Here is a 25,603-nt window from a genome sequence, read left to right on the forward strand (position 1 = left end):
GTTTATTTAAGTGCACATTTTGTGAATGTACAGTACCAAATTCTTTTTTACTAATACATCTTATATGTGTGTTTTCTTCAGGGACTCTGCCATGCATTGAGAAAACAAGCATGGAAATTTCTTTTGGGTTATTTTCCTTGGGACAGTACCAAAGAGGAAAGAGCTCAGTTACAAAAACGAAAAACGTAAGTATAATGACCTTTTGTGTGAAGTTCAGGTAAACTCACTTGTACAGATTAGTATAGGGTTTCTAGATGAGGATTTGGAATAGAGTAGGGAATGTGAAAATAATTTTATTTTCATCTTTTTAATTTAAAAATTTTGAGCACTGTAATTATTTTCCAACTAGAAACACTTACTAGGAAGATCTCGTTGCAGTTATGTTGGTGAATATGTAAAAGTATTTTGAAAATTTCGTTTACCTCATATAAGCCTTTTTCATACTTGAAAAATAATAAATTATTTAGACTTGGAGTTTTAAATATTTTTCATTCATCTTGATTCTTCTTTTTTTTTTTCAAGATTTATTTATTTATTTCTCCCACCCTGTTGTCTGCTCTCTGTGTCCATTTGCTGTGTGTTCTTCTTTGTCTGCTTGTATTCTTATTAGGTGGCTCCAGGAACTGATCTGGGACCATCTGGAGTGGGAGAGAGGTGCTCATTCTCTTGTATCACCTCAGCTCCCTGGTCTGCTGTGTCTTATTATCTCTCCTCTGTGTCTCTTTTTGTTGCGACATCTTGCTGTGCCAGCTGTCTGCATGGGCCAGCACTCTGCGTGGGCCAGCTCGCCACATGGGCAAGCTTGCCTTCACCAGGAGGACCTGGGCATTGAACCCTGGACTTCCTATATGGTAGACCAGAGCCCAGTTGCTTGAGCCCATCTACTTCCCTTGATTCATTTTTATAATTTGTAAAATTACAAATTTGTAATTTTACAAATTATAAAAATGACTCATAAGAAGTGTATTTGCTATTTAGGTTAATTACCTTTAAATTATTTCCCTGGTGCTCTTGTGTGGCATAAAAAGGTTCTTCACTTTTTTAGAAGAGTGTTTCTATTGAAGTTATTGTTAAGATTCAAAAAGGAAAGAAACAGACCAGCTCTTCCTGGAGTACTTCTTATTCCCAGTTTGTCAGCATTTGGTTTAAAGCCACTTTGAACCATTATGGGCAAACTAAAACTCTGACAATCCTTTCACTTCTCATCATGTTTAACATTCTCTCTGACATTTTCACATTAAGAAGTTTCTGCAATATACTTGAAACTGAATTCTCTGTCACTCTAAAAAAGTCATTTATATTTGCATTTATAATTCAGAAACTTAGTGGGTTAAAATATTGATTAGAATAATTTTAGGTATGACTTTAAGGATTGAGGTAAATGCTTATAAACTTTGTGACATGTTTAACTTTATTTTATTTTGTTTATTGTAACTTTAAATAAATGCTTTTGCTGTTTATAGAAAATGTTTAAAATGTTCTAATAGCTTTCTTCAGTGTAAAAATTTTCTTCTTCTTTAGTGATGAATACTTCAGGATGAAACTGCAGTGGAAATCTGTTAGTGAAGAACAAGAGAAGAGAAATTCACGATTAAGAGATTATAGAAGTCTTATTGGTAACTTTTTCTTAACAATTTTAGAAATATAAGACAGGTTTACATTGAAGTCTTCTTGGTAAATTAAACATATAGTATAGAGTTAGGGCTCAAAAGAGAAATCAGAATTGGAAAGCCCATTGGAATGTCTGTTTAATGTTTTTAAAAGTTCTTTTTCTTGTAATATGAATTCTATTATGTTTTAAAATATTGATATATTTAATTTTCATTTAAAAATGAATTTTTAACTTTATTTGCTTGTAGAATTCTTTAATATTCACTTTAAAAACACATTATTATTTTCTACCTTATTCTCAGAAGTAGCTTGTATTATATAGAAAAATTAATAACTATAGATGAGCAAAAAGAAGGAAAAAATTAGTTTTGTTCCTATCACCCAGAGAAAACTATCATTAGTGCTTTGTTTTATATCCTTCCAAACCTTCTTTAAATATACATTAATTCATTTTTTTAAAAAAATAAAAAAATAAATGACTGAATAACTATTTGAAAATAGAATATTCACCTGGTGTTATCAGTGAATGACATAAATTCAGATGATGATGCATCTTCATAAAAGGTGTGCTTAATAAATTTTAATCAGTTTGATAGACTATCATCAAAGCATAAGAATTATTTAAAAATAGAATAGGGTTGTCTGGCTCTATTGATAAAATCAATTTGCTATAAGTTATTGAAGGAAATGATGATATTAATTTGTTGTTATTCAGCATCGACCTTTATCTCTGCATGAAGCTGGTGGTGTAGGGTACTGTACTCTTTTTTAGGAGTGCATAGTTACTGCTATATATTTCTACTTGACAGATTGCAGTTCAAGAAACAGTATCATGAAGGAATTTTGAGTACTGAGAATTACGCTCATTTATCTGAAATTGAGAAACGTTGGAAAGGGAAGGCAGGTTTTGCTTTTGGATTCAGACTGTATTATGCCCCGAGATTACAAAAGGGAGGTAGATTTTATATTATGGTAGATTTTATATTAATGTAACAGGAGAGTAGTTCAGTGGGAAAATACTAGACTTTATAGCAGAAGGGATTGGGTTCTAATTTGTGTTCTACTTCTTGCCTTGTGTCCTTGGACAAGTCACTTAATCCTCTTAAACTTTTTCTCATTTCTCTCAACAACTACCTCAAATGAAATATGACTGAAGAATTTCATTTTATAATAAAATAAGATACTATCATTATCCAACATTCATGCTTTTAATAAATGTAGAATTTAGAATTACATTTTTTTTCTAGATACAATTCCACTTGTTCCTCTGCCCTTTTTTTAACTTCCTAAAATGTTTAATATCTAAAAAGAGAATTTGAATAACCTCGATAGTGGTTAATTTCATTCACATGTTAAAGTGGTCTTTTAGAGAGGCAACTTGGTCTAGTGAATGAAGTGAAGTGTTATTCTACACTGAGCTCCAAACAGGTTGCTCTTTCCTTAGGATTCTCTATCTACAAATCCATAGTGTTGAATTGATTGTGTTAATTCAGTGAATATCTCGTTTTGAAGGAAAGTCAGCTTTAATGATATACTGGTTTTCCTTTTGGTAGCAAGAGGAATGATTGCAAGAGTATAATAGTAGACGTTAAGGAGGTAGTAATAATAGTAGAATAGTCATAGTAATAGGAAAGAACAACAGTTAATATATTGTTCTTAGAACCGTATGAGGTAGGTACTATTACAAGTATCCCTGTCTTCCAAATCAATGCATTTTCTAGTTATAATCCCTGTTTTACAGATGAGAAACTGAAGAATTGAGAGCATAAATGACTTGCCCAAGGTCACAGTTACTAAGTGAAGAACTCAATTTAAATGCTCTCCAACTGCCTTGCTATACTGCCTCTATATCATTTTAGGATAGCTTTGGATACTAGTGGAATTTGTTGGATTTGTATATCTGTAGATTCATAAGTAAAGATGGAGGGATGTGTTACCATCACCACTACCATCCCCTCTCCCATGTAAGATAAGTTCTCAAAATTATATTTAGGAAACCCACCCTAACAGACTGATTTGGTAGCTTTTGTAGATATAGAGACAAGTGTTAATACTTTTTGGAACAATACTTTTGGTTGAAAATCAATTTTCCTGAAAGCAAATTGTAGCAGGGTAAACTGTGCCCCTCCTCTGGTTTAAATAAAAAGGTTGGGGTTCCTGAGGCATGCAGTTATTTGAAGTTTCTAGCTGAAGCCTCCTATTTTTAAATTTCACATGGGAAACATTTTTTTCCTCCTTGAGGAAAAAATATTTGAACTGGAAGGGATCTTAGGGATCAGCTATTCCATTGTTGTTAAGCCCTTTCTTTCCATATGCCATATCCCCTTCACTTTACGTTAAAGCATCGGTGTTGCTGGCCCTGATCTTCTCAACTTTTCCTGTGTTCTGTTCTCTCTCTTTCCAGGAGATTGGAGAAAAAATTTAGATGTTTTAATCCCCATAATAAAATTTGAATTTGCTCATTTTTAGCAGAAGGTAACATTAAAACTCAGAATCTTAGATCATCTATCTAGTTAGTACCATACCCTAGAATCATTCATACTGAGTTCGAATTCCTAATTAAATGGAGTTTCAACTATACCATGCTTTCTGTCAGTAGAAGTGCATATTATAAGTTGGTTTTGAAATATTCTTTTTTTCATAACACTTCTTCCCAAAAGATTACCCAAAGTCTTTTTAAAAAATGTGTACTTGATTAAAAAAAAAATGCTACACAGGTAAACTCTATTTAGGCATTGGAGATCATGCCAAGAAGTTGGATTTTACTTTGTGATAAACTATCAAAGCATTTTTAGTAAGGACATCTCATTTATATTTTAAGATCGTTTTTGCTGCTGTGTGGAAAATAGATTGAATAATGATAACAATAAGGATAGGAAGACCAGTTAATTAGTAGGATGTTGGAAGGAATTCAAGCAAGAGATATTGGTAGTGGAGATGTAGAGAATTAGATGAATTCAAGTTATATTTTGGTGATAGAATTGAGAAGACTTTTTCTAATGTATTAAATCTTAGATGTGAAGGGGAAAGAGAAATCAAGGTGATACTCAGTTTCCTGGCTTGAGAAATTGGGTGGTTGCTGATGAGGAGAATGGAATATGGTAGAAGTCGAATTAAATATTAGATACATACATTTTAATATGAGACTTAAAGGCGGAATGTCAGCTAGTTGAATAGTCTGAAGTGGAATGGGCAGGAGATAGAAATTTGGGTGCTATCATTATAAATATCCATGGGAATAGATGATCTCACCTAGTGGGAAAAATAGAGACAGATAAGAAGACCATTCAAGAATCCCAGTCTTTAGAGCAGTAGTTCCTAACCTTGTTTGTTTGTACGTTTGAATCACCATGCAAATCTTTTTTAGTCACATATAGATCATTAAACATTCATTCATTTATGTAATAATTATTGAGTACTGGTTAAGTAATTATTGAGTACTGGTTAAGTGCTAGGCCCTTTTCTTGGCATTGTGGATTCATCAGTGAACAAAAAAACAAAGTGTTTGTCCTTATGGAACATACATTCTTATAGGAAAGGAAAAACAGTAAACAAGCTAAGTAAATAAAATATGGATATGTTAGTCATAAGTGCTAAATAGAAAAATAAGACAGGGAAGGGAGTTTAGATGTGTGATGTTGCATTTTTAACTTGGATGATCTGGGAAAGCTTTTTACCAAGAAGGTAATGTTTGAGTAGAAACTTGAAAAAGGGAAGGGGGTGAGCTATGCAGATAATTGGGTGAAAGGCATTCCGGTCAGAAAGGAACACACTTGTTAGACATGTTTCTACCTTAGGAGACCTCTGCATGTTTGAAATACAGCAAGAAGGTGAGAGTGGCTTGAGCGGAATGAGTCGAAGTAGTCTGTAGAAGCTGTAGGTCAGAGAGGAAACTGTTGGATAGGTGTAGATCACATAAAGTTTTGTAGGTCATTATAAAGACTTGAGGTTCTACTGTCAGTGAGTTGGGAGGCCACAGGAGGAATTTGATCAGAAGAGTGATATGATCTGTCTTATGTTTTACAGGATCACTCTGGCTGCTGTCTGGAGAATAGCTATAGTTGAAATGCTGTATTAGTCAGCCAAAGGTGTGCTGATGCAAAGTACCAAAACTCTGTTGGCTTTTATAAAGGGTATTTATTTGAGGTAGAAGCTAACAGTCACAAGGCCCTGAAGAGTCCAACTCAAGGTACCTTAAGAGGTACTTACTCACCCAAAGTCTGTTCCCATGTGTTGAAGCAAGATGGTGGGCATCGTCTGCAAGGGTTCAGCCTCCCTTCTTCCTCTTAAGGCTCCATGGTCCCAGCTTCTTCCATTCTCAGCTGTAGGCTGACATAGGCTTGTCTCTCTTCCCAGGGCTCATTTCTTTCTGGACTCAGCTGCTCTAGTCTCTCCACAAGGCTAGCTGTAAACTATTAGGTGAACAGCTAGGCTCTCTCCCTAGGACTCCATCCCAAAACTAAACCTTCTGTGTTCTCCTTCTTGGTATATTTTACTTCCCTGTCTTTGTGCATCAGTTTTATAGGCTAGCTGTAGTGGGGACTCAAACCAAGTTGCCATAATAATGTGGTCAAATAAAAGCCCTAATTTTGATTTAATAAAGTAAAAATGAAACCTCTGAGTCTAATACAATCTTACATACCTAGAGGATAGATAAGTTTACAAACACAATCTAGTGTCTATTTTTGGAATTCATAAACAGTATCAAACTGCCACAGATGCCTATTGGAAGACTGCAATTTATGTAAAATAGGAGGTAAATATATAGGGCTGGAACTTGAAAGATACAGGGGTTGGAGATTTAAATTTAGGAATCACCAGATGGTATGAGACTAGATTAAATTGTCAAAGGAGTAAGCACAGAAAAGAAGAGGTTCAAGAACTGAGTGAGCCCTGTGGTACTTTAACTTATAAGTAGGAAAAATTAGTAAAAATCAGTAAAGGAGACAGAAGGAGCAGCCAGAGAAAAAGAAGAGGATCATGAGGGTGTGATCTACTAGAAACCAAATGAAGAAAGTATTTCAAGAAGGGGTGACTTGGTCAAATGTTGCTGAGATGTCAAATAAGATGGAACGATTGGCTTGACCGTTCTGTAGAGTAATAAGATCATTGGTCATTTTGATTAAAGAGAAGTTTTTGATGGAGTGGTGGATGTAACAACCTGATTGGAATGAGTTCAAGAGGGTATAGGAGGATAGAAAGTGGCCGTGGTCATTGCTGAGGGCAGGCAGAGGGAAGAGATGTGATGTGGTGACATTTTCGGGACTTGAAGTTGTCCTAAATGATATTGCAGGGACAGATGCTTGACATTATATATCCTGCCATAACCCACTGAATGTACTGGGGGAGAGTGTAAACTACAATGTAAACTAATCCATGTCATGCAGCAGTGCTCCAAAATGTATTCACCAAGTGCAATGAATGTGCCACAAGGATGAAAGAGGTTGTTGATGTGGGAGGAGTGGGGAGGATGGGGTGTGGGGTAGTGGGAACCTGTTATATTTTTTAATATAACATTTTTTGTGATCTTATGTATCTTCAAAAAAACAATAAAAAAATAAACGCTCATAATAAATTTAAAAAAGAGGGAATAGGAGATATATATATATATATTTTAAAGATTGATTTATTTCTCTCCCCTTCCCCACCCACCCTGGTTGTCTGCTCTCTGTGTCTATTTGCTGCGTCTTTGTCCGCTTCTGTTGTTGTGAGTGGCACGGGAATCTTTGTTTCTTTTTGTTGCGTCATCTTGTTGTGTCAGCTCTCCGTGTGTGCGGCGCCATTCCTGGGCAGGCTGTACTTTCTTTCACGCTGGGCGGCTCTCCTTATGGGGCACACTCCTTGTGTGGGGCTCCCCTACGCGGCAGTGCACTCCTTGCACGCATCAGCACTGTGCATGGGCAAACTCCACACGGGTCGAGGATGCCCGGGGTTTGAACTGCTGACCTCCCATGTGGTAGATGGACGCCCTAACCACTGGGCCAAGTTCTCTGCCTAGGAGGAGATATATTGAAGACAATATATACAACTCTTTCAAGGAGTTTTGCTCTGAAAGAATATAGGGAAATGGGGCAGCAATTAGACGGGAAAGTTTTTTTTATGATGGTGAGAGAAACAATAGTATGATTGAATGCTGATGGAAAAGACCCAGTAGAGATGAAAAATTGATGCAGCTGGAGAGGGAGACAATTACTGGAGAAAAATCCTTGGGTAGCCAAGAGGGAATGGATTTCATATGCACAGGATGGGATTGGTTTTAGCCAAGATCACGAAAGCACATTTATAGATAGGATAGAAGGAAGATTGTATGGACACAAAGTTATGTGTTTGGAGTAGAGGAAGCCCATGGAAGTTATCTTTGGATAACCCCTGTTTTCTCAGTGAAATAGGAAGCAAGATCCCCATCTGAGAGCTAGAATGGGATTGAGGAGAGAGAAGATGATGAGGATTATATTGAATAGGGAGAGTGAATGGATGATGAAAATAGAGCATTATTGCCAGGCAGTGTTAATGGCCCACTTGAGGTGTATGTAAAGTGTGATCACGCAGCATAGTGGTGTTTTTCTGCAGCCTTTTTTGGTTACAGCAAGTTAGACAGATGCAGAGTTGGATTTAACTAGGGAATTTTTTCTAACTTTGTTACTCATTTTCTTTCCAGAAATAGATTCTAGATGCACTTCCCTAATAACATATCATTTTTATATATAATTTTTTTACCCCTTTTCTGTTTCTGCCTTAGTGACACTAGTAAGTATCTATATGAGGAAAGAATGACTGATAGTTCATGAAAGTACAAACTACTTTTTACCATGTTTATATATCTATTAAGGCAGATATTTTATATTGGCATAATGGATATGTAGATTGTATTTGAGTTAAAAAATTAACTTTTTCATTACTTCTTTATCAATTATGAAATGAGAGTGGAACACTTTGATATTTTTAAATGAAATTTTACATTTATAACAAATTTTTTGGTATATGTTTTTGCTTATTTGTAAAAATATGTGTCTGCAGTTCTGTAGATATATGTTCACTCTTGTTAAATTCACTGCACCTTAATAGAAAGCTAGAGTGCTGTTCTAGTAATTTTTTAAAATGTTCTTACAAATGAGTAGAATCTAAACTACTCATATAAACTGTCTTGTTAGATTCTACTCTTTTGTAAAATACTTCCCCATTTTTTTGCACCTAGTTTTGAGAATGTTTTAAAATTAATCAGTTTTATGGGGAGCAGTTAAAACTTTTAAACAGAATTGATTATAAAATAAATTATCATTTTGAGTTTCTTTAAATTATTTCTTCCTAATTTCCTGAGGGATTCAAGTTTGAGGAATCCACTTCTAGTTGTAAGGTCTGTAACAGGATATACCTAGTAGGCATTAATGTTTGTGAATTGATTTGTTGATATAAGTTTGAATACACAAATGGTGATGTTTCCAAATCTGCTTTTAATGTCGTGAAATAATGTCTAAGCAGAGTGTGGATTTCTGTCTTTCAAAAATTAAAATAAATTTCTTATAATATCTAAAGTGATGTTTATATGAGAATAAAGAAGTAATTTGTCATGACGATGATATGGAATATGACAAAAAAGTTGATAGTACTTCTCATAATGAATGAAGCAGTTATGAATGAAAAAAGTCTTTTTAATTATGCTTAATTGCATAATAGTGTTGTTTTTTTTTCATTACTGTGTTTTACTTCTTATCACGTGTGTTCATTCCTGGCATTTTTATTGCTAACTAATGTGAAATATTACCTAATGTTGCTTTTAAGTCATTGAAATGATTTCCTACTATTCAGTTAAAATGTTTCTATGTTTAGACAAAAATTGAAAAATATTTGAAAATCTGCCCATAGGACTGATTTTTTACACTCCAAAAGGTTATTTTATTGCATATCTAAAAAGGAATTTGATCTTGGGAAGAGAGTAAAATTATTAGCAAGAAGAATTTTGAGCTTGTTAAAATATGAGCTTTATAAAAATCTGTTCTTTGAAAGGTTTTCAAATATGTGATGATTTTCCTCTACAGAAAAAGATGTTAACAGAACAGATCGGACAAACAAATTTTATGAAGGCCAAGATAATCCAGGGTTGATTTTGCTTCATGACATTTTGATGACCTATTGTATGTATGATTTTGATTTAGGTAAGTTCTCCTCTAAAGTTTTAATTTTAAAATATTTATGTGTATTTATTTTAGAATTTATTTTTACCAACCAGTTAGACCTATTTATTAACCTGGTGGCCTGGTTTACATAGGGGGTTTATGTGTACAAGGGACTGTAAATTTTAAGGCTTATGGGTTCCCAAATTGTGAATGGAAGAGCTGTGGGAATTTCTGAAGGAAATATGGTGACATCTGTAGGAAACTACTCTAGTAGCAGAAATAGTTCAGGATTTCAACCATAGATTGATACAGTCCTTTCAATGAAGTAATATCTTTGCAAAGATGGGGTGGTTTTCGTGGTTGCTGACATAAACAACTACTGTGTGAATATAAATGAGAAACAGGAAATGAGGATGGCAGTGATTCCAAAGTTTTGAGAAGTACTATAGTACCTGAGTGCTGAGTTCATAGGGCATAAATACTTAAGTCGTTTGACGCAAGTACTTAGTAAACCAAACTTGTAGTTATTCTTTGGTCCTAGGATTGTTTTGGAGAAAATTACTGAGACATTAAGGATACCATGAGCCAAGAAATTTTGGGAATCTTTAATAGGTTTTTTCTCATATCAAGAAAAATACTGATTTTGTATCTTAGGCAATGCATGTAGTTATCTAGCATATTATAGGCTTTACTTGATTTTCTTGGTTTGTTTCTTACCAAGCATGAGTTGGAAGGACTAGGTCTGGGGCTGGAGATGGGAGTGGAGAATTGTATGGGGAAGGTTGAAAAATATGGGACCAATATTTTAAGGAAAGTGCAAACTTGAGCTATTTCTTTACTAAAAACCAACAAATTCCTTAGGTATCAACATTTCAATAAGAAAAGTTTCTGTGGTGTACTATGTGAGTAGCTCCTGACTATTGGTGAAAATAGAATTTTCTGCTTCTGGCAAACTTTCAGATTACTTTAATAGAGCTTGAGGTAGCTTTTAGGGAAGATGATGAGATACTCACACATTAAACCAAATGGACCTTGGATTAAGGGTATGTTTTCTTTACTGTTTGTATCTAAGGAACAAAAGCATGTTTTCACCCAGCGTAGAAGCCACATTTTAGCCATATCTTAAGACCTTCTCCATGGCAGTCTGATTTTTAAAATCATGGAGAACAAGATTCCTCTTGACCTCTTATATGTAAATTAGCGGAAGATGTAAACTCTGTTGTGGATCGTGAGGTAGTAGCCTTTTTGATGACAGTAAGTTGAAATTTCTTTTAAAAATATGAAGCTCAAATTACATCATTGAAAGCATATTGGTAGAGTGCGTTTCAGGTTGCAGAATGCTGTTATCCTTGATTTGGTTTTTATTTTAATTTTAATAGCAGCCTTATGAAAAAGGTAGGGAAATAACTCTTTATGAGTGAAGTTATTTTGATTCAGAGAGTGGCTCAAGATTAGGTCACACAAGTAGTAAATAATTGGGCTGGGGATAGAGACCTATGTTTTTATTATAGGCTGGCATTCTTAACCTCTACACCTTTAGCACACCCTGACCCATTGCCATTTTAATTTCTCTTACTACTGTAGGGAGTAGGACCATGGTCCAAGGGAATAGAAGGCATTGGCCTGTTCTCTCAGATGGTCATTTGGAGATAGGAATTCATGCATATCTGTAGCAGGAAAAATGCTCAGTTTTTCAGGCCATAGTCTCAAACCAGGTGACTGGATAACTTGACACCTCTGTTTGCCCCATGCTCTTTGAAAAGGTTAGTTATCTGAAGTATACCCAAGATTCCCACTAATAGCTCTGGCCTTCTGAGATGCTTTTTGATAGTTTTTGAAAAGCAGTGAACCAAATTTCTTGCCCTTTACTAGTAGGAGAGGTCTCTGGGCTATATATGTACTCTTATACGTGATCCCATCATACTGTGTTGTTTGGCTTCTTAGCCCATAGGAGAAGTATAGATATGTTTGCATTGAATATGATCTCATTAGTAGTGATGAAGGAGACAAAATTTTTCAAAAATGGACAGAAGAACTCAGGGAATAGTAATTTTTAGGTTAGTGCAAAGGCACTATACTTCAGGAAGTTTCCACAAGAGTTGACTTTTTTGTTTTTTTTAGTGTACTTAATGATGATCCTGAATGATCAGTAGAAGGTTAAAGTACATTCAAAATGGTATATGTAAGAAGGCAGAAGAGTATCTAATATTTTAACTCCAATAATTTTTTTTTTAATTTGGTGCTCAAAGGTATTGGTTCAGTTGCTTGAAAAATTAAACCATATGTAACTTCAAAATATTCTTTTCACTAGAATCTAGAAGCATATTAAAAAGATTATCCACTAGGACCAAAAGGGATTTATCCCAGGAATTCAAGGGGGGTTCAACATATGAAAATCAATCTATGTAGTATATCACATAAATAGAGTGAAGGAAAATAAAACCCACATTATTATCTCAGTAGATGCACAAAGAGCATTTGACAGAATCCAGCATCCTTCCTTGATCACAATCAGAAAACTAGGAATAGACGGGAACTTTTCAATATGATGAAAGAGATTTATGAAAAACCAATAGCTAACATCATAATCAATGATGAAAAATTAAAACCCTTTCCCTTCGAAACAAGACAAAGTTGCCTGCTTTCACTGCTCCTATTCAGTGTTGCACCAGAAGTTCTACCCAGGGCATTTAGTCAAGGAAAAGAAATAAGACATGATGTTATATAGAGAGAATCCAAAGGAATCTACTAGAGCTAATTAATGATTTCAGCAAAGTGGCAGGGTACAAAATGCAAAAATCATTTGTTCTCTACATTAGCAATGAACAATCTGAAGAGGAAATTAAGAAAATTCTATTTACAATAACATCTAAAAGAAGAGAATAATAATTTATTCTAAATTTTTTAATAAATTTAAAGATATAAAATATAAAAGACTTGTACACTAAAACCTATAAAACACTGCTGAAGGAAATTAAATAAGACCTAATGGAAAACTTAATATTGTTAAGAAGTCAGCATTACCCAAAAGCTGTAAATTTAATGCAGCTTCTAACAGTTTCAACAGCCTTTTTTTTGAGAAATAGAAAAGCAGATCCTCAGATTTCTATGGAACTGTGAGGAACCTTACATAGCCAAAACAATTTTTAAAAAGAATGTAGTTGGAAAACGTCTGTTTCAGTTTCAAATTTTACAACAAACTACAGTAATTAAAACAGTATAGGGGAGTGGATGTGGCTCAAGTAGTTGAGTGCCTACCTCCCAGTATGGGAGGGTCCCAGGTTGGGTTCTGGTGCGTCCTAAAGAAAATAAACAGGCATTGAGCAGATGACGAGTAAAAATAATGAACAAGCAAGACAAATGAGCAGGGAGTGCATGTGGCTCATGCCTTCTACATGGGAGGTGCCTGCTAAAGAAAAACAGACAATGAGCAAAAAAACAAGCAGAAAATGAGCAAAAAATACTAAAAGGCATTGAATTGTAACTTAAAATGTGTGAATTATAAGGTTTGTGAACTATACGTCAATAAAATTATTTAAAAAATATATACATTCCAGAGGACAATATATTTAAAAGGAAAAAACAGTGCAGTACTAACATAAAGATAGGCATTAAGATTGATGGAATGTAATTGAAAGCCCAGAAATTAGATCCTCATCTCTGTGGCCAGTTAGGTTTCTTTTTTATTTTTATTTTTTAAGGTACTAGCACCAGGGATTGAACCTGGTACCTCATATGCCGTAGGCCAGTGCCCAACCACTGTACCACATCAGCTCCCCTGAGTTGGCTCCCCTGAGTTGGCTCCCCTGAGTTGGCTCCCCTGAGTTGGCTCCCCTGAGTTGGCTCCCCTGAGTTGGCTCCCCTGTCTGTTTGCTCATGTTTGCTCATATTGTTTTTGCTCTTTGTCTGCTTGTTGTTTTTGCTCGTTGCCTGCTCATTGTTTTCTTTACCGAACCCGGGACCTCCCATGCCAGCTAGTTTTTTTAAAAAGATTTATTTATTTATTTATTTCCCCTTCTCCCCCCACTCCCGGCCCCAGTTGTCTGTGCCATTCTTGGGCAGGCTGAACTTTCATTCGTGCTGGGTGGCTCTCCTTTTGGGGCGCACTCCATGCACATGGGGCTCCCCTGCACGCGGGGACACCCCTGTGTGGCAGGGTACTCCTTGAGCGCATCAGCACTGTGCATAGGCCAGCTCCACACGGGTCAGGGAGGCCTGGGGTTTGAACCACGGACCTCCCATGTGGTAGACGGACACCCTAACCACTGGGCCAAGTCTGCATCCCCCAGTTAGTTTTTGACAAGCAAGCTTAAGTACATGCAATGGGGAAAAGCATGGTCTCTTCAAAAATTGATAATGGGAAAACTGGATATCCACATGCCAAAAAAATGAATTTTTCTTTTACCTCTCACCATATATAAAAATGAACCTAAAATGGATCATGGGCCTAAATATAAAAGCAAAAACTATTACTCTCTTACAAGATAACATAGGGGCAAACCTTCATGACCTGTGATTCAGAAATAGAGTCTTAGATATGACACCAAAAGCACACAACAAAAGAAACAATAGATTAATTTGACTTCATCAAAATTAAAAACACAAGTCCAAGGAAATTATCAAAAAAGTGAAAAGATAGTCTACAGAATTGGAGAAAATAGTTGCATACTATGTAATGGGTAAGAGCTTTATATCTAACATGTGTAAAGAATTTATACTGTACAGCAATTAAAAGACCTGAATTAAAAAAGGTATACAGATGGCCAGTAAGTATATGAAAAGATGCTTAGCATCATTAGCCATTAGGGAAATATAAATCAAAACCACACTGGGGGCAGTGGATGTGGCTCAAGGACTTGAGCACCTACTTCCCATATAGGAGGTCTGGGGTTCAATTCTGGTGCCTCCTAGAAAATATAAATAACAAGCAAAACGAAAAAACCAACTCAGGGGAGCCAAGGCGACTCAGTAGTTGAGTGCTGGCTTCCCATATACGAGTCCCAGGTTCAATGCCTGGCCCCTGTTACCTAAACAACAACAACAACAACAACAAAAATATATTAAGCTACTACTTCATACCCATAGGATGGTTATTATTTTTTAAATGGAAAATAAGTGGCACAATGCTGAAATTGGTGGATCTGGGTATATGGGGTTGGGGGTGGAAGGGTAGGGTAAGTATGGTGGAATTCTCCATATGAATTTTGAATTATTTTTACAACTGTTATATTAATAAATTTGTAATTATTTCAAAATAAAAAGTTTAAGGAAAATAGTCTGGTGAGAATGTGGAGAACTTGGAACTGTAGTGCATTTTTGATGAAAATGTAATATGGAGCAGCCACTGTAGAAAGCAGTTTCTCAAAAAGTTAAGCATAGAATTGCCAAATTTCACTTCTTGGTGTATACCCAAAGAAAGTAAAAACAGAATCTCAAACAGATAATTGTACACTAGTGTTTTCAGTAGCGTTATTCACAATCACCAAAAGGTGGAAACAGCCTAAGTGTCCATCAACAAATGAACAGATAAACAAAATGTATTTATACATAAGGGAATATTATTTGGCCATAAGAAAGAAGTTCTGAGACATACTGCAACCGGGAAGAACCTTGAAATCATTATGCTCAGTGAAACAAGCAAGACACATAAGGAGAAATATTATATGATATCACTTATCAGAGATCTACAAATAGCAAATTCATAGTGGCAGAAAGTAGACTAGAGATTATTAGGAGAGGGAAGAAGAAAGGAAGTTGCATGTTTGGTGGATGTAGAGTGTTTGTAAATAAAATTAATTAAGAGTTTTCAGTATAATAAAGTGTACATTAGAATGATGAGGATTCTTCATTTCTCATACCTTCCCACGGAAACAGATTTGCTATGAAAATAATTTTAGGGAACTCCTTCATAAATTGTCATGGACTTATTAAGATATGCATCAGTCAGCACTAGTGTAGAATTTGTGTATCATTGAATGTTGATTTAAACAACTTTAATCTTTCTTTAATTAAAAGGAATTTGTATATTAATTCCACTCATGCAACCCATGACATACCCCAAAGAACACCACGTATAAAATAAGGTTAGATTAAAAGCAACCAGAATATGAATGAAGATTAACTTGATTACTTGCTTCACTAAGACTTAGAGAAGAAATATCGTAGTGATCCCATATGAAAGTTGGAGATTTAAAGGATTAAATTAGCGTCTTAGAAATTTTTATTCATTATAACTTTATAACAAAGCACTTTTTTTTAAACAGTGGAAAAGTGCTTTGTAAATCTTTTGGATAGCATACTGAAATATTTCTGTCACAGACCATATATAACCAGCTCCAGCAAAGTGGTTCTCTTTTGTACTTTTAAAAAATCAGATTAGATTTCCTTCTGGCTTCAGTTGTTTCAACCTTTATATTTGTTGTTGATTTCATTGAGTCACTGCGATGCAGAAGAGTTCTGATGTTAACAATTTAGTCTTCCTCCCATATTCCTTTCATTTTAAAAAATGCATTTTTAAAAGCATCTGCATAGATTTGTAGAAATGTTACATTTAGGTATCATGTCACATGCCATTTCTCCAAATGTTTTGGTAACTCTTAATTGTCTGGTATTGTAATATTAAATTGGATGCCTTCTATGGGGACTATATTAGCCAAAGGGGTGCTGATGCAGAGAGCAAAAATCTGTTGGTTTTTATAAAGGATACTTATTTGGGGTAGAAGCTTACAGTTTCAAGGCCCTAAAGAATCCAATTCAAGGTACCATAAGAGGTACTCTCTCACCCAAAGTCATTTGCCACATCTTGAAGCAAGATGGATGCTGATATCTGCGAGGATTCAGCCTTCCTCTTTCTTCCTAAGGTTCCATGGACCCATCTTCTTCCAGTTTCAGCTATAGGCTGGAGGGCTCGTTTCTTTCAGGGTTCAGCTGCCCTGTTCTCCTCACAAAGTCAGCTGTAAACTATCAGGCAAACAGCTCATCTCTCTTCCTGGGGCTGCAGGGTCAGAGCTGACAAGTTCTCTCCTCTTCCATGTCTATGGAGCTCTCTCTGTACCTCTTTGTGTCCTCTTCTCTGTCAGGGTCTGTTTATGTAGCCCACAAAGATGGTGGGGACTCAACCCTGCACACCCTAATGACATGGTTGAATTAAAGCCCTAATCTTGATTTAATCAAGTAAATGTAAAGCCTTTGAATTTAAGTTAGTCTTCATGCCTAGAAGAATATAGACCAGTTACAAACATAATCAGTATATCTTTTTGGAATTCATAAAATCAAACTGCCACAGGGACCAAAAGTGACCTTCTGCACTAATGTGAATAGAGCCACACTTCTCCATAGTGTATAGTGTAGGCATAGTGACGTTGGTATGGACTATGGGGAAAGGCATAGCAGTAGATGATAGGGCAGAGACTCAGAGCAAATTGAGCTATACCTTTTTTTGTATGGAGATGCTGAGGAGATCTGAGTGTCTCTTTCTATTATGTTTAATATGATTTTTCTTAAGAAATATTGGCTTTCATGCTTCTTGGGATCATTTTTTTTTTTTTTAGCTCTCTTCCAAATTAGGAAGATTAATGTAGAATCATGTTCATTTTTAGCAGAAATTTAATATGTAGTTTTTAAATGGCTTTAGTGCAGATAGATATGGTGAATGATAAGAATGTAAGCTTTGGATCTGTACACAAGAGACCATATTTTCTACAGACTTTAAAGCTACCATTGGAAAAATCTCCCATGTAATTTTAATAAATGTACAGAAGTCACCAAAGTTAAATGATACTATTTAAGTGAAAAGGCCTAGTGTAAGTTCTTGTTCCTTTGTTGATTTACGAATCTGTGTATATTAAGTCTGAAATCTAAGTGTAAAACAATCAAGGACACTGAGGTTTTATAAGATGGAAACTTTACATTTTCAGGTAAAAAGCAAAATCGAGACTTTGTTTTTAAGTTAGGAGCCAGATTTCTTTATCTCCAGGTTATTATTTATTTATTTAGGCCTTTAATTAGTGTCACAGTTGAGAAATAACGGAAGTCAGAGAAAGTTAAAGTGGTAGCTTTAGGTACAAAATATTGGTTGGATTAAACCTAGTTGCTAGCATTGGTTAGGTATAGAGTAATGAGAAACGAGAAAGAAGGTTATTTAAAAGAGGTACATAATCTTATTTGTAACTTTTTTCATTTAAGGTACTGGTGGTCTTGTTGCTCAAGCAGTTGGACACTTTCCAGTTGTTATTCACGGCAGTTTGGCCACTCTGGCCTTATTACCTATGATGTGGCACTTTTCTCCCTTGATTTTTTTTCTTTACTGCTGACTGTTTTTCTCAAAGATTCTGTGTTCTGTCCTTAACTCTCTTATTTCTCATAATGCTTTTGTACATTTTTTTTGCCAAGTAGAATACAGTGTTTATTTTTTTCCGGAAATTTACAATATAAAGTTAAAACATATTTTCCCAAGTCACTTAGTTCAAATTCTTTTCCCCTACCCACTTCAGTGAGGTTTTGTCATACATTGCTAATACAGGTATATGTATACATGTGTCAGACTCTGTATTCCACCTTAGGATCCATGACCTACTGGCTAGTTTATTTATTTATTTATATACAAAGTTCATTCTTTGTGAGGTACAGTTGAGCTTTGACAAATCCATAGGGTCATGAATCCAATACTTGAATACTATACAGAATAGTATCCTAAAAACTCGCGTGTGGCCCTTTGCAGCCAACCAACCCTGGCAATCAGGCATTAGCTTTCCATACCTATTGTTCTGCCTCTTCCCGAATGCCATAGATGAAATCATACATGTAACTGTTTGGCATGGCTTTTTTCATTTACTAAAATGCGTTTAAGATAAGGTAGTCCATTATTTTTTAATGTTGTTACTCCCTCTTGATAGCGTTATCAGTACTAACACACATACTGGCAGTTATATATCTCTTTGACATCTCAGTCTAAAACAACTCATCTTTCTCATTTGATTGCTAGACTTCCCTCCTCCTTGTTTATTTTCTGTTTGTGGTAGATATCCACCACTTTCCCAAACCAAAAAAATATGTAATTTTAAGTGAAATGGTGGTTATATGGACAAAAGGATACCTAAATCTGGGTTTTCAGAGACCTTACTATTATTTTTTCTATTCTTCTTAGGATATGTGCAAGGAATGAGTGACTTACTTTCTCCTCTTTTATATGTGATGGAAAATGAAGTGGATGCCTTTTGGTGCTTTGCGTCTTACATGGATCAAATGGTAAGAACAGGAGTTCCTTTATTCAAACTGATATTGAAGACTTCAATTGTAAAATCTTATTATAGAAGTTTTTAAAAATATTTAGACATATATGATGATGAAACTGAGGGAAATTGCTCCATTTTTTAAAATAGCTTTTTTAAAGGCACTTAGAAGTACTGACATTGTTTTTAATACAAAAAGTAGATAGTAAGTGCCCGCAGTATAGGAATAATCAGGATTTAATATTAGTAACTTCTTATGTTCTAAAGAAGAGCTATGAGTCATTACAGAATATTGATGAAATAGATGAATTCAGTTCTTGTGAAATGGTTGAACTTTCATATCTTCTGTTTCAGAGATAAAGCTTAGTCATGCTGAGTAATATCCTTACCTTTTGTGAGCATTTTGGATTTTGGCATTATAGTAAACTGATTTTCTCTAGATGTGTTTGAACTGTTTGTAACCTTGACAGTTTCTTAGTAATTTACTGTTATTTTCCCAGAGGCATGTGATTATTAGGTTCAACTGTGTCTATATACACATATAAGTACAAAGAACATTTTATCTGTTTTCCGTGATAAATCTTTGAGACAGAATTTCAGGACAGTAATAGAGAGATTATTAACAGGGAAATTAATTAGAAAATTCTTCTCAGGTAATCTGTTAAAAAAAAAAAGTGGATAAAGACATATGAAATCCAAAGATCTGACTATATAGGTCACTGTTTTTTCAAAATAAAACCAATATTCTTGATTCTGGGCCTTGAAGTCAGATATTGAAATGACTGGCTTGCAAGGAGATAAAGACTTTCAATATTGTAAAATTGTTTCACTGTACTACAGGTTTAACTCAGGGCTTTTGGGATACAAATATGAATTTGGAAAGTGATACCCTTTTTTATCTTCAGTTCTCTCCTTTTTTGCCCTAGTCTTTCCCCCAGTTATTTCCTCTTTTGTCTTTTCCCCTTCAAGTCTGTTTTCCACAGTTCCAACTCATTCTCACTTCTATTCCTTTTTCAAATGTGTGTTTGGTAAGTTTTGATACTTTTAAAGGGTTTTTATACTGTCAAATTCATAAATTTTTTAGTCCTTTACCATGAATTAATATTTTTGGATTAATTTTTTTTCTCTTTATTTTTTTAAATGTTATTTGGATGGAGTATGAGTTGCAGTAATCTGGTAATATCATAGTACATCTTCCTTACTTTTTTGATTGATTGATTTGCCATCCTTTTTCATTCCAGTTATTCATGCTCTAGATGCTCTAGAAACCATGGGCATTTGTTAAAAAGGTCTGTACAACTGATACTAATTATATAAAAAATGTCACCTGCCATCTTTGTGTTTTTGTTTATCCTCTTTACATTGGAGACAGTATGCTCTCTGATAAAAAGGGATCATGTCTCCACTTCATTGATAGTGTACCAGAATTTTCCTAATGAAGGTTTGTTCAACAATTTTTGTAGAGTAAATATATGAATCTTTCCCCAGTGTGTAGTTTCTAGGTATTCAAAAAATATTTTAACATGAACATGTGCATTTAGTTTCTTACAATAATAGTTTTCAGTGAAACTGAACCACTACTGACCTGTTCAAGTATATTGACATATGGCAAATATATGCATACATGCATACATACGTATATATGCATGTATTTCAGTCTCACATGTAAGGACTGCTTTTTGAACATCTATAATATGCACTTTATAATCTATTTGTCATTTTTTTGTGTGTATTAAATCTCATTTTCTTCATTCTATCATTTTTTCACAGTAATTATGCTCTGTGAATGCCTTTTCCATTAAAGATTGTCTGGGGCTTTTTCTAGTTTTATTCTAAAAAGATTTCCCTCTTAGTATATTGTCTGGTAGCATCTTCTAAAAATAGTATTTGAGTGAAAGGGTAATATGAAGCAATCAAAATAATCTTTACATTTATTTTTTCACTGCATTGCTTTTATTTTGGTATCCTTATCTGTGCTGTTGCTACTTGACTTTCTATTTTTGTATTACACTTCTACTTAATGTAAGTTTTACCTTTTTTTGTGACAGCTAAATCTAATGTCCATATATTACTTTTATTTATATTTACTCACTTCTAATATTGATCTAGGCATAAGCATTTTGCTCACTATTATGAAAATATGGAAATATTCACACAGTGTAGATGATCCAGTGAACTCTTTTATACCACCATTCATTTTGCCATATACTTTGGGTCTCCATACCTACCTCCCTTCTCTCCATCTCCCTCCCTCTTCCATATATATATATATATATATATCTATATATATATATAGTAGCCTTTAAAATGTATGTATATTTATATATGGAGTTAGTAGCCTTTAAAATATTTTTCACCAAGAATGATGGTTTCTAATCTAGTAGATCCTTGTAATAAAGCACTGTTAGTATCCTCTAAAACTGAAAAAGAAGGGGGTGGGGGGAGGACATTGTTCTAGGGCTTTGCACAGGGCTAGGGCATTACCTCACCATAGGAGGATTGGGGCTTATGGGTTAAAGGCATCAGAATTATCTAAGAAGCCTCTCAACACATTCATTTTGTTGTGTGCCAGCCACTCTCCCCTGCCTCCAACTCTGGTGTTGGAGGGAATCTACTCAATGTTGAGGATTATTTAAAGCATGTAAACAACAGCAGTTCTCAAATTTTGGGGCCTCAGTATCCCTTCACTTTCTAATATTGAGAACCCCAAAGGGCTTTTGTTTATGTGGATTTTATCTCTTAATGTTTATCATATGAAAAATTGTTCATAACTGAGAAATTTATATTCTTTAAAAAAATCTATTACTTTGTTTTTTTAAAGACATATTTAGGGAAACGGACTCTGGCCCAGTGGTTAGGGCGTCCGTCTACCATATGGGAGGTCCGCGGTTCAAACCCCGGGCCTCCTTGACCCGTGTGGAGCTGGCCGTGCGCAGTGCTGATGCGCGCAGGGAGTGCCCTGCCACGTAGGGGTGTCCCCCGCTTGGGGGAGCCCCACGCGCAAGGAGTGCGCCCGTGAGGAAGGCCGCCCAGCGCAAAAGAAAGTGCATCCTGCCCAGGAATGGCGCCGCCCACACTTCCCGTGCCGCTGATGACAACAGAAGCGGACAAAGAAACAAGACGCAGCAGAATAGCCACGAAGAACAGACAACCGGGGGGGGGGGGGGGGGGAATTAAATAAATAATAATAAAACAACAACAACAACAAAAAACAATAGCTCTCCTTATAAATAAAAAAAAAAAAAGACATTTATTTCTCCCCCTTCCCTCCACCATCTGCTCTCTGTGTCCATTCGCTTTGTGTTCTTCTCTGTCTGCTTGTATTCTCATTAGGCAGCTCCGGGAACCAATCCTGGGACCTTCTGGAGTGGGAGAGAGGCAGTCATTCTCTTCCACTACTTCAGGTCCCTGGTCTGATGTGTCTTTTATTGTCTGTACTCTGTATCTCTCTTTGTTGTGTCGTCTTGCTGCATCAGCTCTCTGTGGGGGCCAGCACTCCTGCATGGGACAGCACTCCATGTGGGCCAGTTCGCCACATGGGCCAGCTTGCCTTCACCAGGAAGTCCTGGTGAACTCTGGACCCTCCTATATGGTATATGGGAACCCAATTCCTTGAGCCACATCCATTTCTCAAATCTGTTATATCTTAACACATGTATTTTTTTAAATTGAAAATAGTATTTTCCAAAATGAAAACTTTATACCAAAAAGAAGCATTATTTTACATTTTCCAATCTCTTAACTATCTGGTTTAATAGAAGACCCCTAAATTTTCATATCTGTTCCTGCATTCAGTCTGTTGCAATATCGCACATCATATATATTTATATATAGCCTTGGGAAAACCCCTCTGTGCACTTGTGGCAAAAACACAAATGGAATTTTTTTTTTTCCTTGAGGTACTGGGACCAGGATTGAAGCCTGGACCCTGGACTTCGCGGGTGGGAAGCTTGTTCTTGACCACTAAGCAAATTCGGCTCCCCTGAGTTGGTTTTGTGTTTGTTTGCTTATTGTCTGTGTTTTTGGTTTGTTTGTTTTTAGAAGACACTGGGTACCAAACCCAGGACGTCCTATGTGGGAAGCAGGCGCTCACCTGCTTTTTGAGGCACAAGTGCTCCCCTCAAATAGTATCTTAAATATTGTTTTGAAAAGTTTTGACCTCATGGACTCCCTTTATACCATCAAACCTGAGAAGTAATTAGTTAATTCTTTTAAATGAAGTATATGTTAAAGGTAAAATTAATTTTATACACTAATTTGAAGAAATATTTAACAAGAGAATAATTTGATAAATGCTTATATTCCAAATGTATTCCTTTCACCAAGTCTCTTATGCTATGCATGAAATAAATATATCAATTAGTCTATAGCTACTATCCCTGCATTCTTCTTTTTTGAAAACAAATGAAGAGAAGGAAAAAGTAATTTTTAGTTTGAAATCAAGGATTCTTTTATCTTTTTTCCCCTCTTCTTAATGTTGCTTTAGCTTTTTAATTAGTTACCTATGTTTAAATATAACCTGTATGGTACAAGTTCAACATTTTTCATTTCAGTTATAATTTATAATGATTAAATACTATAAATATTTAATAAATATTTATATGATAATTATTTCCTTTTAAAGCATCAAAATTTTGAAGAACAAATGCAAGGTATGAAGACCCAGCTAATACAGCTAAGTACCTTACTTCGATTGTTGGACAGTGGATTTTGCAGTTACTTAGGTAAGTTAAGTGGATCAAAACTATACCCAGCAAATTATATGGTAAGACACAGAAAGAAAAATTTGTATAAAGAATACTTTTAAAGACAGATCTACTTTACTGCTTTTACCTGAATTCCTCTGCAAAATAAAAGTGTGGGGCCAAATGATCTTTGTAAATTTCTGTCTTAAAACAGTTATTCTAAATAAGAATTGTTTAATTTTTTTTTTTAAGTTAGCCTGCAAACTTACATTGCTTCCTTGAATTGATCAAAGACAGTTAGAAATATAGAACTTCTAATGGCCTGTGAGCATAGAAAAATTTGAGTTCGAATTAGGTACAGAGATAGGTCACTATATTCTGACTTAATTAGCACAAGAATAACCATATATATTTATATATATTTTTTTAATCTGTATAGAATCTCAGGACTCTGGATACCTTTATTTTTGCTTCAGATGGCTTTTAATCAGATTTAAAAGGGAATTTAGTTTTCTAGATATTCTTCGATTATGGGAGGTAAGTTCTTAAATTATTATACAAATATATTTATTATGGAAAGTAACTTTTATAGAATATAAGTGGATTGTGATAATCTAACCGAATTTTCTAAGACAAGTGTGTTCAAAACTTCTTAATGGTCTCAAGCTAAGTACGTGGTCTTTTGGAGATTATTTCTGCAAGTTGTAATCCCTGTGAGATTTGGGACCAACAAGTATCCCAGAATCAGTTCTCTAGACCATTTGCTGCCTGTGTTCTTTCCTTGGGAGACCGACTTTGGGTGAGGCTATGTTGCATTCTGGTATAAATTTGTATCCAGAGTTAAGGGAAATTTTGACAAAGATAGGTCAATCAGTTGAGGTGGTGCTTTAACTAGTTTGCATTATGAAGTGTTGGGAGTGAGTTGCCTTGTGTTTTGCTTTTGTAAAGAAATTTAAGTTAGAGCAAAATACCAAGAATAATATAATAAACATCTCTTCATCCAGATTTATCATATGGCAACATTTTGCTGTATTTCCTTTTAGTTTTCTTTCTTCGTTTTTTCTCCATGGTTATATTTTTTGGTATGTTTCCTTCTATTCTGTCTTGCCCCCAGAGCAATTCTTGATGAAATACAGGAAATCATTATTTTCTTCTCAAGAATCAGTTAGTTAGATCAAAAGAGCAATATGATTTTAAAACAAAATATTGCTGTAATGACTGACTGCTGCCTTACCTTTATATAAACTAAGGGGTAATAGAAATTATCCCAAAGATTGAATGGAGAGAGCAGCCCATTAGATAATAAAGCGACTTACTGTCAGTGGAGCCCTATGCCATCTAAGGCTTTTACGGAAGGAATTGATTCCCATTGGTTCTCCCCTATACTGTTAGTGACTGTGCTACCAGTAGAGGAGGTGGTACACTGATCAAAGGGTCATTGCTTTGGGCTCGCTTCTTCTCTTCTCCTATTAGAAATGAAATTTACATGCTCTCTACCAGGAATCATGTTTTAGTGTTTATCATTTTGTTAAATTAGTGCCTCAACTTCTTTAAAGAATGAATTAAGAATATTATTACCACTTGGCTAGAGTAATGCCTCAGACTATGTTTACCAAATAAATTGGAACTTTCAGTGAAACTTTTGAGGTTAATTACTATTTTATAATTAAACTTTCAAAAATTGAACCTGGTCTGAAAAATTTTCAACTTGATTTACTCCTGGTGAAAGTAGTAAAAACATGTCAGGCATGTTTTGTTCGTGTTTTTTATGTGGGTCTTTTATCTTTCCAGAAAAGATATTTTTTAGATATATTTGTCAAGGAGAAAATAAGGCGTTATATTGGAGGGCATTTCTATAATTAGGAAGAAGTACTGCCTTGGTAACACATTTTATACATGGCATTTTGGGTAGCTGCTTCTGTTTCTGAGTTATTATATAATAGGATGTAAGGGTTTTTATATA

General features: G+C 35.1%; 1 protein-coding gene across 8 annotated transcripts in view; it reads left to right on the forward strand.

The window, feature by feature from the left end:
• TBC1D15 (TBC1 domain family member 15) overlaps positions 1 to 25,603 on the forward strand; it is a 96,156-nt gene that overhangs the window by 66,685 nt on the left and 3,868 nt on the right. For all 8 annotated transcript variants that reach the window (XM_004462021.5, XM_071218956.1, XM_071218957.1 and 5 more), the window contains 6 exons: positions 82 to 185; positions 1,522 to 1,616; positions 9,648 to 9,764; positions 18,871 to 18,971; positions 23,580 to 23,679; positions 24,080 to 24,177. In XM_004462021.5, coding sequence (XP_004462078.1) covers positions 82 to 185; positions 1,522 to 1,616; positions 9,648 to 9,764; positions 18,871 to 18,971; positions 23,580 to 23,679; positions 24,080 to 24,177 — 615 coding nt within the window. The remainder of the gene's footprint in view (positions 1 to 81; positions 186 to 1,521; positions 1,617 to 9,647; positions 9,765 to 18,870; positions 18,972 to 23,579; positions 23,680 to 24,079; positions 24,178 to 25,603) is intronic.

The sequence above is a fragment of the Dasypus novemcinctus genome, chromosome 12, assembly GCF_030445035.2.
Source record: "Dasypus novemcinctus isolate mDasNov1 chromosome 12, mDasNov1.1.hap2, whole genome shotgun sequence".
NCBI classification, from domain to species: domain Eukaryota; kingdom Metazoa; phylum Chordata; class Mammalia; order Cingulata; family Dasypodidae; genus Dasypus; species Dasypus novemcinctus.